The sequence below is a fragment of the Peromyscus californicus genome, unplaced genomic scaffold, assembly GCF_007827085.1.
Source record: "Peromyscus californicus insignis strain IS unplaced genomic scaffold, ASM782708v3 Scaffold_8__1_contigs__length_139910024, whole genome shotgun sequence".
NCBI lineage: Eukaryota > Metazoa > Chordata > Mammalia > Rodentia > Cricetidae > Peromyscus > Peromyscus californicus.
In genome coordinates this window covers 33,936,344-33,951,112 of record NW_026294606.1, presented here as the reverse complement: position 1 = coordinate 33,951,112, position 14,769 = coordinate 33,936,344, and the positions used below count along the sequence as shown (strand labels likewise).

The following is a 14,769-nucleotide window of genomic DNA, read 5'->3' as shown; positions in this document are numbered from 1 at the left end:
GGAACTGAGACTTGGAGACAGGTGTGAATAAGTCTGATCTCTTGCACGGCACTATGTAGCTATAATCAGCGTAAGGCACAGTCTGAAGAGCCAATGAGCGACGGTGTTTCAAGTACTCCTACAATAATACTCTGCTAGAACAGGCCTCCTGCGTGCCCTTGAAGCATTAGGAAGAACTGTGCACTCCAGGTTTTCCCTGGCCTCTTTTTCAGGACCTAGATACACCAAAGCAGACAACAGACTGTCACAGTTGGTTTTGTGTGGCTTCCAAGTGGAAACCGGTCGGGTCCACCCACCATTTACTTTGTATTTATGTTGGCAGTCAGGAGAGAATTTCCCCTCTCTGGAGCATCTCAGCCACTGACATTAGGCCAGATTCTCACCCTGCCTTTGTTTATGCCTTCATGTTGTGATGTCAGCAGATAGAGGTGATGAGAAAAGAGCAGTTCCCAGCCTCAGAGTAACCTTTGCCTGAGATCCCTCCCTCTGTGTCCTCACCAGCAGAGGGTGACGTGGAACTGTGACCTTCTCAATCACCTATTTCATCCATGGTTCCTGTCTTAACAATGTCTCTCTTAGCTGGATTTTATAGAAGACAGAAGAGTGAAAGGCCTTGCCATGGATAGTAACTTTTCAGGTATACGGGCATATGCTGATGGAGAATTGGACATGGATGAGGACTCAAGTTTTAAATTTCATTTACTTTCACAGAGTGAAGCCCTCGCTTTTGGAATACTTAAGCTACCATCTCAACTTTATGAGTGTCATAGCTGGCCCTTGTAATAACTTCAAGGACTATGTAGCCTTCATCGAAGGGAGACATATATATATGAAGTTGCTGGAAATGAACTGGAAGCAAAGAGGTTTTCAGAGTTTGCCAGAACCTTCTCCCACTGTAAGTTTTTAGTACTCAGTATGGTTTTTTTTGGAGTTTCAGAGAATGGGTTTCATTCTCAGGGCTGATCCTAGCTAATAGTCATTCTAACTAAAGAGTCATAACTGGGGGTGTAGCTTGGTGATAGAGCATCTGCTTAGTATGCACGAGACCTGGGGTTTGGTCCCTAGAATGGAGAAATAAAACAGTAACAGTCAAATGTCAAAGAGCTTAGCAGAGAGCATGGGCGATCACCCACCCCCATTTGCTTTAAATCAAATCCAGGCAGTTATTGAGGCTCTTCTCTCTGTAAGATTGCTCAGTTCAGAGCCAGGCACTGTTCTCCGCTCCTCATCATGGCTGTTCACTTAAGCCCCAGTCACTTCTGGGGAGGGGGCCATTGCTGTGCCGTGTTAGAAAGGACACCCATTTCTATGAAGTTGGAAATTACAGACATGTAGGATGACATTTCCTGAAAACTCAGAGGAACTGGGCAAAATTACTGAATCCTGACTAACCTAAAAGTCAGGATACCCTAACCCCAGATATTCTGCTTTGTGTCTTTGTTGCTGAGATAAAACCATGATCCAAAGCAGCGAGGTGAGGAGAAGGCGCATTTAGTTACATGTTGTAGTCCGTCACCGAGAGAAGCCAGGGCAGTGACTTCAGGCAAAAACCCAGAGACAGGTTGAAGCAGAGACCACAGAACTGCTTGCTGGCTTGCTTGTTGGCTCCTGTTGGGATACCTTACTTCTACAGCCCAGGCCCAACTGCCTAGTGGGCCCCCCTACAGCAATGAGCAATTAGGAAAATGCCCCATAGACACGCCACAGGCCAATCTGCTGAAAGAATGTCATCAACTGAGCTCCCCTCTTCCCTGGTCACAGTAGGCTTGTGACAGAGCTGCAGGTTAAACATTTGAGTCTTCTGAGGAAGCTAATGCTCTCCATTATCTGCTCACGAACTGGCTCAGGTGTTCAATCGCCTGTGCAGAAGCCACTATACCAGAAGCCTCTACCTCCTGACTGGTGACACAGCATGATTCCCTGACTCTGCAGGCCTATACTAGTGGAAAGCAAATGGTTATTGCTTTCAGGAAGAAAATTGCTACCCTATAGTGGTATCCATTTCCCTCATGTTTTGGACAACAATCCTACCTAACCTATGTTGGTAGGAGATACTGAAAGACACATTCAGATATGTCCCATATTTACAATGAATACCTCCAATCCTCAAGGGTTACATGTATGTTCTGTATCTAAATATACCACCTAACCGAATCCTATCAGATTTGTGTCTTGCGGAAGAAAACCCATATCCATTGCCCTTCTTTCTAGGGAAGTTATTGGATAACCATGTTCTTTAAATGCTATTGCCAAAACTGTGATCCTCATACCTGAGTAGTTACATGGGTTTTCCCCTCCATTTCTAGAGAGCTGTGATACAGAAGTTGTGCATGACTTTGATGTCTCTGCTGTTGTTTTTGACACTCTCAAAGTCCTTTCCTGTCACCTTCCTTGTTGATGACTGGTTTGTACATAAGGCCGACTTTCTGAGTCGACTTTGGTACTTATATGTCGTCATGCAAGCCGCAAAGCCCAAGTACTACTTTGCATGGACATTAGGTAAGTTTGATGGAGTGGCCCAAAATGAATGAAGAATGGAGTGGTCCTCCTTGGATGGTTTAGCCTGAATATCATTTGGATCATGAAATCATGATTAAGTCCAATCCTTCCTGTGGTGGTGAAGCCAGTGCCAATTTTAACTGTCAACATTGCGCTCCTCTCTTCCACCCTTCGTAAACTCAGTTATCAGTGAGGAGATATCTGGGCTGCTGTTTAAACCCAATGTTCGTAACTGCTTCCAACCACTGAACATGGCCATTCAGTGCAGGGCAAAGTTAAGAGAAGATTCCAGAAGAATCTGGGTTGCTGTTCTCCGGGTTGTATGTATGTACGATGAATTTTACCATCCCACATGTCAGATTAGGTTGCACGTGATGATGCTGGTTGAGCTTGCTGCTTCGGAAGGAAGCTGAGTTCAAGGTTTTCCTCCTCCTAGTGAAAAGTTCAGCCTCATTTGGTTTTTATCACACATCTTTTTTTCTCTCTCTCTATTGGGGCATGTTGGCCAATCTCAAGGCTTCATCTCTTTCCTTTGAAATAAGTTTAGATGGACTTGTTTAAAGCTTTGCTAAGAGAAGAACCTATGTGCTTACCAAGGCTGGTAAAGACTTTGATTTAAGATGGGAAGTCTAGAGAGAGTGGGGACTTCACTTCTTACGTCAAACTGGTCATTCAGCAGGTCCCAGTGTTTTGTCTGCAGACTGCAGGTTAAGGAATAGCACATGACTCAGACCCTCTTCTTAGTTTGTGTTTTAGATTTTATGGTCCAAATTAAACTTTGCAGATGCAGAATTATTTTTTTCTTCATTCAAATATGTGTAATACGAAATAGACTTTTTGGCCATTTAGGCATGCAGTCCAGCATTGGCAGGTTTTTCATGACAGTTAAGCATAAGAGCCAGAAACTTTCATTGCCCCAAACATAAACTTTGTGCCCAATAAGCAGTTTCTCCTGGGGCCTGGTTATTTTTAGCTGCAAAAATATCTACGTGTAAGTTCAGTCCAAAAGCAGTGTTTCCCTAATGTTTAGCCAGAACATTAGACTTAGAGCTGTTTGTTATTTTGTTTGAGACAGGAGTTTACTAGGTAGTCCTGGCTGACCTGGAACTTGCTCTGTAGACCAGAGATCCACCTGCCTCTGCCTCTGCTGGGACTAATGGTGTGAACTACTACACCCAGCATTAGAGAGAACTGTTTTAGAATTTGTGGTGTGCTGTGTTTTGTTTCCATCTCCATTCAGTTTAGTTTAGGGGCTATTTGTTGAACACCAGGCTTTGAGTTAGGAAACATCTTCTGCATCTCAAGACTATGACATTTTGTGGGAACACAGACCTCTCCATCATCCAGGCAGGAGGCATCAAGAGTTGCCCCAGGGGCATAATATGGAGGCTAAATGTGCTTCAAAAACCTGTTCCCCTCCTTCCCCATTCTGCTGTTGCTTTGCTAGTTAATAATGCTCCCTTTTTTATTTCTCTAGTAGCTAGGCATTTCGATCTCAGGTAGCTAGGAGTCTATTTGGATCCCTGTATCTATGTGTTCTCCCATGCAAAAGAGTTAATGCTTTTTCTCTGCTCTAACCTGAGTACGAATGTGTGCAGGTGTGTGTGTGTGTGTGTGCGCGTGCATGCGTGCGTGTGTGTGTGTGTGTGTGTGTGTGTGTGTGTGTGTGTGTGTGTGTGTTTATGACGAGAGAGGGGGTTGGGGAGTGCTGAGAATGTCTTCCTCCCTTTTACTGCATTCTCTGGTTTCACTGACTTGCTCTCTCTCTTCTCTCCCTACCCTGTCTGCTCCCACGTTTTGTATCTCAGGGCTTTAGGGCTGGCTTTGGACTAAATCAGCTCCAGATTTAAGGAGGAAAAAAGGCCATTCCGTGGCCTTATGGGGAGAGTCTGACACAAGGTGGGTGTGGGTTGTGCTGAGAGGGTCTGGGTGGGAGGGGCGACAGGGAACAGGATGTCATTCTGCCCTTGAGGAGAACTCCCCAGGCTCTTGGAAGGTAGATGTGTTTCCTCTGGACAGCTTTCCCTGCTCACAGACCTCCTTTTCTCCCCAGTCTCCTCTGCCCTGTCTTTGTGTTTTCCTGGTTGTTTAGTGGAAACACTCCGTTAATTTGCATAGCTGAGATTTGAAGTTTTCTCCAGTTTCGATTACATGGGCTAGTCTGAAATTAACCTTTGTATTATTTATGAATAAAGAAGCAATGAATAGTCCATCAGGGAATATTTAAATTGCTTAACCGAATAATTGTTTTATCTGGCTCTTTAAAATGCCATTTACATATAATTGATGTACTAATTATAAATTATTATAAATTTAATCTTTAAAGCTGGCCTCTCATGGATGTCAGCCGTACTGTACTGTGTTAGACTTGCTCTAGTTACTGTTTATACAGAAATAATAAAACTTTTCTTTGGACTTAACATTCAGTTCTGATCCCCCCACACCCCAAATAATTGGTACTAATTCAAGAGGCCCAGCTGTCTGGGCTGTGTCCTAGGGACCACCAACTCCAACAAAGGGGCATCCAAGTCAGTTTGTCTGACATGTAAGTTACACCATGCGTGGGGAAAGGAGAGCCAGTCTGGGGCTATGAGTCAGAACCTCACTCTGGCTGCTCTAGGTCGTGATGGAATCTCGGATAAACTTCTGCGGAAAGCGCCGTGCTGAACAGGGAATCCCGACTCTCCAAAGAGGGCGATTCTGGGAGCCAGTTATCTCAAAAAGGAGCTCTCAGCCCTTTAGGATGTGGAATCAGTTCTGGCCTTCAGATTCTGGTGCTACCTACCCTGGAATGGTCTGCACAATGAGCAAGCATGCCCAGTCTCAGTCTCCTTTGCATTCCCATCAGCAGAGGCCACTACAGTAAAAATGGCCCCCACCATCATCTCCTGAGTGCTTCCTTGGATGGACCCTGTGCTGTGAACTTTGTGCACATTTCGACAGCTCTTTAACATAGGTGCTACTGTTGTATACATTTTATCCTTAGGGGAGAGGTTTCCAGGAGTTTGTCACCTCCTCTAGCTCTTCCATTACTATGCTGCTGAGCCTACCTTACTGATCCTCCTCACGCTGCTGTGAGGGTAAATAGGAAATACCTGGAAGGTGTTGGGTACAGAGACCCTGAAAGGTGTGCGATGGCTCATCTTGAGGGCCAGCTTGCTGGGATTGAGAACACACAGGCTATTAGCAAAATACACTTCTAGGTGTGTCTCTATGGGCATTTCCAGAGACAGTGAGCTGGGAGGGAATTCCATTTTTGCATGCTGGTAGCACCATGCATAGGCTGAGGGCTCAAATGTGATTGGAGGGGGGAGAAGGCAAAGATGGGGACAGGGGAATTCTTGCTCTGCCTGCTTCGAGAGCGCCACGATGTGGCATGCTCTGCCACACCCCACCTTCCCTCCAGTGATGGATTGCAATATCTGGGGCTGAGCTGAAGTAAATCTGTCCCTGCCTGAAGTTGTTTTTTTCCTGTGTGTTGTGAAAACATCTGACTATCGCAGATGATGACTAGGGAACACACACACACACACACACACACACACACACACACACACACACACACACACACACATACACACGCACATGCGTGCACTATGTACAATCATTGATTGCCTCTTTCAGCTCTGACCAGGAGTGCTGGGAACAAAATTGAAGGAGGAGGCTAGAAGCTAAAAATTGCTGTGCTGGCCTTGCCATGGGCTGTCCAGCTGTGATTTTAGCTGTCACCTACTTGACATTTGTCATTCATAGATTTGTTCTCACGTAGATGACACCATGAGGCTCTTTTTCAGGCATTTGCTTGCTTTGTTTTCTTTTTCTTCTCTACTGAATTTCCCTCTAGAGGAGAGAGAATGGCATGGGGCTCTGTCCTTTTAAATCCTTTCTTCTGTGAAACCAGATAGTTTTCAACTGAAGCCAAGCCTAAGATAATCATCATTAAATCATCAACTATGCCAAAAATAGCAGAGATAAACATAGGGCTGTGTTCTCTCTCTCTCCCTCCCTCCCTCCCTCTTTCACTCCCTCCTTCCCTCCCTCTCTGTCCTGGGGATGAAACCCAAGGAAAGTGCTGGACAAATGCTGGACCCCTGAGCTCAGAGCCCCCCTCCCACCTGGGAAGACTGTTGTCTTCAGAGTGGCTGATCTGCAGGCAGGCTCCTTTCCAGTGGGGTTGAAAAGCTGTCTGCATTTAGACTTAAACTTTTATGAGGATCCTCTAGGACCTCCTCCAGTCTAGAACTGTAAAGTGCTTTGATTTAATTAGGGTGAGTCATTAACGACTATTTTCTTGAAGAGCATATTCTTACAGAATTTGGAATATGATAAAGGAGAAAATTACTCTCTTGGTCTTCATCATAACAGTGAGGGCTTGTCAGGACTCTAGTTGGTTACAAAACACCTCATTAAGGCATTGATTTGAGGTAGACTGTTCCTTTGGGGGCCATTTTCTTATAGTTTAGCTAAGTAAATAAAGATAGAGGCAGGGACTTTCAGAATGACTTGGTTAGTAAGACGACTTGCTGTTTTCTTTTCTTTCTTTCTTTTTGAGACAGAATTTTACTGTGTAGTTCAAACTGGTCTTCAACTTCCTCCATAGCTCAGGCTAGCCTTATATTGCTATGTAGCCCAGAATAACCCCACACTGTTGATCCTCTTGTCTCTACCTCCCAAGCTCTGCTACTACACACTGGTAGGGTGTTCATCACTGTGGCCTTGTGTGGCTTCCACTGCAGCTGGCTCCCGGTTCCCAGGCCAGCATCTCTACCTTGTTGTGGATGTAAACTTTCCTTAATTGTATCTTGTGTTAGCCAATCATCTCCTTTATGTAGCCTGTCAAGGATAAGCTCCTGTTTTCTTCCAGAACTGGGTCTCTCCTGAGGTAACTTGCCTACCCTTTCACACCTGAGATGGTTAATGTTGTTAACCAGCTTGGTGCAATTTCAAGTCACCTGTGGCACATGCCTCTGGGCATGCCTGAAGGCATTTCCAGAGAGGCTTACCTGAGGTAGGAAGACTTCCCCTGAATGTGAGTGGCACCATGGTCTAGGGTCCCAGACTGAATAAAAAAGAGAAAGTGAATAGAGAGCCAGCATATTCTCTCTCTCTCTCTCTCTCTCTCCTTCCTCACCGAAGGTGTAGTGTGACTGGCTGCCTCATGTCTCTTCCATCATCCCTTCCCCACCATGAGCCAGAAGAAGCCGTCCTTAAATTGCCTTACTCATAGCAACAGGGAAAGTAACAAATCCCGTGTGTTACATCTTTAGTGATCACTCTTGGTCATTGCCTTTTCCTCTAAGCAGGGGTGTGTTTTACCTTCTTCTCTTCTCCAAACCCTGCCAGTCACTGAATCCCACTGCTGATGTCTTTACCTCTTTCCTTCACCCCCCTTGAAGCTCCCCTGTCCATTCCATGGACATCCAGTGCTGTGTATTTTAGCAAGCACTCAAAGGCTACAGAACAAATTAATAGAAACCAAGGTCACCAAACAGCCTGATTCATAATGATGCCAAATCCTTTGTGTGGTTTTTGGCTCCTTTTCCAAGAAACTACCGAATAAGCATCAGTATTGGAGCTAGACAATGTTTGCACTCTTTTAAAGACCTTTGCCTGGTTCCTGACATTTTGTCTTAAACCCACAGCGGATGCGGTGCACAATGCAGCTGGCTTTGGGTTCAGCGGCGTGGACGCGGACGGCCATTCCTGTTGGGATCTGCTGTCTAACCTGAACATCTGGAAGATAGAGGTGAGAACACTGTGGTTCTGGAACAAATGGCCTCAGTGAATACAGCCAGCAGTTGCTGTGAGCGTAGGTTTTCCAAATCCTGGGGAAAGCTGTTGGGGGGAGATGCCCGGCCCCATATTCCCTTCACCATTTGTATTTCAGATTGTTTCCCTCTCCTCCTCTTTCTTCTCCACATTATCGTCATCTTGTCTCCAGGAGACCTACTTTCTTGACACGTTTAATGATTTGAGGAAAAATGACACCAAAAATTTGAAAAAGAGCCTGGAAAATCTTTCTATTGTTTAATTCTTGTTCCACCAAGCAGAAAGTGAAAATGTCATTTTCTTTTGTTTGTGTTTGACTTGAATTTCAGTCCAAGTGTAGACCAGAGGCTTATGCCTTTAGACTTAAGCATGCTCAGCTGTGGTGTTTTTTTTTTTTTGTGTGTGGGGGCAATTTTATTTCATTTGATTTTCTGAGGACTATCACAACGCAGACCTTTTAGGCCACCAGGATAGTGTGTCTCTTCATCTGTCTTTATTCTCGGACCACAGTTCCCTTTGTGTCTTCCGGAAACAGTTCCCTTCAGACCACATCATCTCAGTTTGCTTTACCTTGTTGGCACTAGCATAGACATGACTTTGGAGCCATGGAGCCTTTCGTCCTTCAGAAGTAGAGGAAGGCCTAGCTCCTCGCTGGGCAGCAGGAGCATGAGTCCCCTAGTCAGCCCACTCAGGGTTAGTTTTCTATTTCCATCTACCCGGGGACAGACAGGGAGAGCAGGAAACCCGGGAGACTGACCATCTTCCACCCACATTTGGTGGAAAGCAGACCAAAAGGAGCCTCTGAGAAAACCTCTGCCTTCTTCCACCTGAGGCCTTCTGTGTTTGGAAGGCCTCCAGCGGGAAGCTGGCCTGCCTTTCACCAACCAAAAGTTTATAAGGAGGGTTGGATTTCCTCCTCCCCGTCCTCCTCTCCCACCTCCTCCTCCTCCTCCTCCTCCTCCTCCTCCTCCCTCTCCCTCTCCCTCTTTCCCTTTTTATCTTCTTCTTCCTCCTCTTCCCCGGCCACTTAGCACTTTGTACCTAATTGCATTATGTATTCAGTTAAAATTCCTGGTGCTGTTTGCTGCCTTAGGCTTATCAGATCGCAGAAGCAGCTAGGGGTGAGGGAGATGCTGATATTTGGATTTTAGAGAATCTGAGAGTTCCTTGGGTCAGAAAGCCCTGGCAAATATGGTTAAAAAAAAAAAGTCCCAAATTTAGAACTGGTTCTGAGCGAGCAATTTGCCCCATTATAGTAAACCACTTCTTCAATGGGAAGTTTCCAGACGTCATAACTACCTTTCCCGTTCTTGGAAAAGCATATGAAGACTGCAGAGTGACTTCGCTCCCTTGGAGCAATCTAGGTGACTGTCCTTCAGAGCTGACCCCCTTGGCTTTTAGCTGCCCGTGAGTTTACCCCAACTGTGCACCCAAGACAGCTCCCTTCCATTATGGGCATGTGCTTGGGGTCAAAGGCTGATAGTAAGTTACATAGTTACTATAAGAGAAAATGAGAACACTAATTGTGTTTGGTGTGGGGCAAGAACAAAGGAATAACAAGGAAGTCTGATTAGTTAGGGTCCTTCATGCCATGTTTTGCAGCATCCTGTGAGCTATGTAACAGAAACAAACTGGATTTAGAAGTAAAAACTCAATAAGTAATAAATCTCCTAACAATCTCTCCTACATTGTCTGTTTTGTTACCTATCATTCATCTACCTTCCATCTGTCATCTGCCCATCATCCAATTTCCTCTTGTATTTTGATCTATTATCTGTCATCTATCCATATCTGTTTACTTGTCTTAGAGTTTCTATTGCTGTGATAAAATTCCATGACCAAAAGCAACTTGGAGAGGAAAGACTTTATTTCAGCCTATACTTCCACATCAAAGTCCATTACTGGGGGGAAGTCAGGGCAGGAACTCACACAGGGCAGGAACCTGGAGGCAGGAGCTGATGCAGAGACCATGGAGGGGTGCTGCTTACTGGCTTGCTCACTAATAGCTTTCTCAGCCTGCTTTCTTATACATCTCAGGACCACTTGCCCAGGGGCAGCACGACCCACAGTGTCCACCACTCCCACACCAATCATTAATGAAGAAAACAACCTACAGTCTTGCCTACAGACAATCTGTAGGGGGCACTTTCTCAATAGAAGATCCTCTTCCCAAATAAGTCTAGCTTGTTTCAAGTGGACAAAAAACTAAGAAGTATACTACCTGTATATATTTTTTATGCCATTCATCTATTATCATCTGTTGTCTGTCCAACCTGTGTTCCCTCTCGTCTGTCTGTCATCTGTATTATCTCTCTGTCAGGCCATCTTGCATCTCTGTGTCATCTACCTTCTTGGCCTACTCTCTCTTTCAAGCATATTCCACTAGGCAGGTGTGTGGCCTAAACAGGACTTCTTATGGCTGAAGAGTTTCCACGGGGAAAAGCCACACTTCTTGCTACTTTTTGAATGAGAAAGCGCAGTTCATAGTGTATTTGGGGCTGTCTTCTTTGGCAGTTGACTGACTTACACTATTGCCAGATGGGTGATATTTCTTTATTTTCTTTTCTGTATTGTGATCCCTTCATGCGTGAAGTCTCTTACTATTTCAGGCAAAATTGGATGCAGTTGGGACTGGGAAACTATTTATAGAAGTGACTGTAAAAGGCTGACCTAGTTTGCACGTGGTCACATAGTACAAAGATAACAGTTTCATTTAACTTGTCCTGAAAGCCCTACAATCCGATAATTAGACTTTCCCTGTGGTAAATCTCCTTTTAGAGTAGTTCTAAGTCGTTTGACTTTGTTTTTTAAAAATCAGAGTGGGAGGGAATTGACAGAACTTCCCCCTCAGTTTTGCTCTAATGTAGAAATAAGTTTTGAGCAGACTTGAGTCTCCAAGCCAAGGTTTAGCTGCAAAGTAAATCTTATAAATGCCAGAAAATGTTACTGCCTGTGGCAGAACAGCTGACTGAACTGTGTCTGAGTAATCCCGCTTGAAATCCACATCGCCTGTGTGAGCAAGGGAGTTCTGGGCAGGACTTTCCATTGCTTGGGTATTTTTAAAGCTAATGATAGGTGTTATTTTCTTGTTTCTAGACTGCTACGAGTTTCAAAATGTACTTAGAAAACTGGAATATTCAGACATCTACGTGGCTGAAATGGTAAGGGACACAAGAACTATCTTATTGCTCATGGCAGGGATATGCTTAGGGACTCCCGGGGGTGAGGTGGGTGGGGCAACAGTTGGCTGCCAGTCACACCATCTGACACTTTGACATTATTATCCACATCTTGTAAATAGAAAAGTGGGGACAGCGACTTGAGAAGATCCCAGTACGTGCCTGTTTCATCCCATAATGCTCATCACTGAGTTCCACACTCTCGTTTATTCCTTGCAGCAATCCTGTGAGATGCTATTAGTAGTATTACTCTGTTTTGTAGTTGAAGAAAGAGAGCAGAGCGGTTACATGGAGTGCCCCAAGTCACAGATCTATGAGTGACAGATACAGGACCAAAGGTCTGTTCCCGGAACTAGGCGTTTGGCTTCTCTGCTGTTTGGTTTGATACCCAGGAGAGTCTAGTTTTCAGATCTTAGGAAGTCAGTGTCAACATCAAATCCCTGAAGAGGGCTACTGCTGTTCCTAGCACTGAGAGCTTTACCATCCCCCATCCCCCACATGCCTGTGTTTATACTGACCTTTCTCTGACCTGTTTCTGTATGTGTTCTAAATTTGGAAGCATTACTTGTTAGGGAACTATGAATATACTGTCTTTGGAACACCAAACTCCACCTCGTGAATGCACCTGAACCTGCAGGGAGCATAGGAAGAGACTAGGTTTTGCTTTTGATGAGCAGTGTCTTTCACAATTCTAAACACTGAGACGAAGCTGAAGGGGTGGGTGGACTTAAGCGTGGACTGCTCTTGCAGAGAAGTCGAGTTCAGTTCCTATCATCTACATGGGTTGTCTCAACCACCTGTAACTCCAGCTCTGAGGGATCCAGTGCCCTCTTCTGGCCTCCAAGGCACATGCACTCATGTGTAAAAACCTCCATGCTGTAGCTGGAGTTTTCCTGGTCCTGCCTGGACCACAGTCAGGACAAATCTCTCTCACCTGCCAGTCCCACAGCCGCTTAGACCCAACTGAGTAAACACACAGAGACTTATATTGCTTACAAACTATATGGCCACAGCAGGCTTCTTGTTATCTAGTTCTTATATCTTAAATTAACCCATTTCTATTCGTCTATAAGTTGCCACATGGCTTGTGGCTTACTGGTACCTTACATCTCACTTGTCATGGCAGCAGCTGGTAGTGTTTCTCTGCCTCAGCCTTCCACTTCCCAGAATTCTCTTCTCTTCTTGTCCTGCCTATACTTCCTGCCTGGCTACTGGCCAATCAGTGTTTTATTTATTAACCAATCAGAGCAACACATTTAACATACAGAACATCCCACAGCACCATGCAAATACATACATGATAATAAATCTTCAAAACTGTTGGTGCAAAGGAGACACAATGTAGTAATTCTTCAAATAAAGCTGATGTGATGCTCTCTGAAAACTGCCCGTTCCTGTCGTTTTTAAATTCTGATATGAACATGATTGTTTTTAATTAATGTTGTAAGCAATTTTAATACCAGCCTTTATTTCTTTATGCTGAGTAGTCCTGGCTTGCCTAGAGTCATACAGTTTCCATTAGGAGTGTACAGCCCAAGATGATTGAGAATGAAATATTTCACTCATGCAAAAAGATACAAAGAACTAAGAAAAAAAAAAAAGGTGCATGCCTAGTTCTCATACCAAAAAGAAATCTTACTGAGAACAGAGTTTCAAGCCTGTGTTTTTCTTTCTGTTGCATTTGTTTTCCTCCAATGAAAGAGAGATGAAACCCTGAATCCAGGTGTAAATTAGTTACTTTTGCTGGGCAGTGGGTGGTACACGCCTTTAATCCCAGCACTCGGGAGGCAGAGGCAGATGGATCTCTGTGAGTTCGAGGCCAGCCTGGTCTACAGTGAGTACCAGTGCAGCCAAGGATAGCAACAAAAATCAGTTACTTTTGAACCATCAGTGGTGGATTCTTGACAACTGCTTGAATTTACTGTTGCATTTTCTATTGGGACCCTGTCACTATTGAAGAATGTAGTGGCTACCTTGACTGCCACTGGCAATGCATAGCCTGAGTTCTGGGGAGAAAGCCCCCTTTCACTTCTTATCACTTACTTTAATTTTGGCTCAAGAAGAGCCAAAGATCTTCAAAGGAACCCGCTGACTTTTCTAGCTTCTCAGTATAGTTCCCACATTGAACATCTCATATCTGAAAACATGAAACCATAAGTGTCCCCATGTCTGAAGCCTTTTGAACACTAACATGATGTCCTATGAGGAAAATTCCCCATCTGGCCTCATGTGACAGATGGCAGTCAGAACACACACACTAGAATATTGGGTGACACTTCATTCCAGCTGTGTGTGCAAGGTATACACAAAACACAAATGAGCTTGTGTTTTAGACTTGGGTCTCGACCCCAAGATAACTCATATGTATGCAAACACTCTGAACTCTGAAAAAAGATTCCAAATTGAAAAGGCTTCTTGTCTCAGGCATTTGGGGTAAGAGCTACTCACCTCTATCTTCATTTAAAATCTGATGTGCTCTGAGCAGGTCCTCTAATTGTCACACTAATTTCTCAATAGGGTTCCTACCAGAAAGATAAAAAGGGTTGTCATGTTGATTAGTCATAGGGGCCTGGTTGGAAAGATAAATTAATGTTGGCTAAATGAAGATAATTTCTACGGATGCTTATCTGGAGCCCAGGCATTTTAATGCTGTTGACACTCATATCAGTACTTCTAGTGGATTTGCCCTTTGGTGGACCCTGCTTCTGTAAGGCAGGAACTTGTGTTGAGTTGAAAGAGACCCCTGAGACCTTTGTTATAGTAGACCATGTGATGGGCTCCAGACCATTTAGTCTAATGAGGTTAAAATGTATAGCAGAGCCATGAGCTGCATGTCTGATAGTGCTCCAGGATGCCAGAGAAGCACAGGTGACATGCATTTCATTGCAAGCCCCTCCTAAGAGGCAGGCAGGCACTTCTCAGAATGGATCCAGAACTTCCATGAGGTCTGCCCCAAAGGGATGCAGGTGGAGGCATGCAGCGTTTTCACCACGGGTTTGCTGGTCCTTCCTCTCTTTACAGTGTGTGCTATGAACGGGTCCCCTGGTACCCTACCGAGCTCACCTTCCTGCTGTCTGCTCTGTGGCATGGCGTTTACCCGGGATACTACTTTACATTCTTAACTGGAGTCCCTGTCACATTGGCAGCTAGAGCGGTAAGCTCCCTTCAGCTGTTGGCTCTTTTCCTCTAGCAACCTGGGGTGCACATGCATGTGTGTGTGTGTGTGTGTGTGTGTGTGTGTGTGTGTGCGTGTTCTGCTTTAAGCAGTGGTGAAGGTGTGAGGTTGTTGGGAGTGACTTTCTGATGCAGAGTGATAAATTCC

The 14,769-nt window shown here is 44.8% G+C and overlaps 1 protein-coding gene across 2 annotated transcripts in view; it reads left to right on the top strand.

Annotated features, from left to right (window-relative positions):
- The window catches only part of Mboat1 (membrane bound O-acyltransferase domain containing 1), a 107,926-nt gene that overhangs the window by 80,163 nt on the left and 12,994 nt on the right, over window positions 1-14,769 (top strand). For both annotated transcript variants that reach the window (XM_052728958.1, XM_052728957.1), the window contains 5 exons: window positions 712-895; window positions 2,307-2,499; window positions 8,142-8,245; window positions 11,365-11,429; window positions 14,469-14,601. In XM_052728958.1, coding sequence (XP_052584918.1) covers window positions 712-895; window positions 2,307-2,499; window positions 8,142-8,245; window positions 11,365-11,429; window positions 14,469-14,601 — 679 coding nt within the window. The remainder of the gene's footprint in view (window positions 1-711; window positions 896-2,306; window positions 2,500-8,141; window positions 8,246-11,364; window positions 11,430-14,468; window positions 14,602-14,769) is intronic.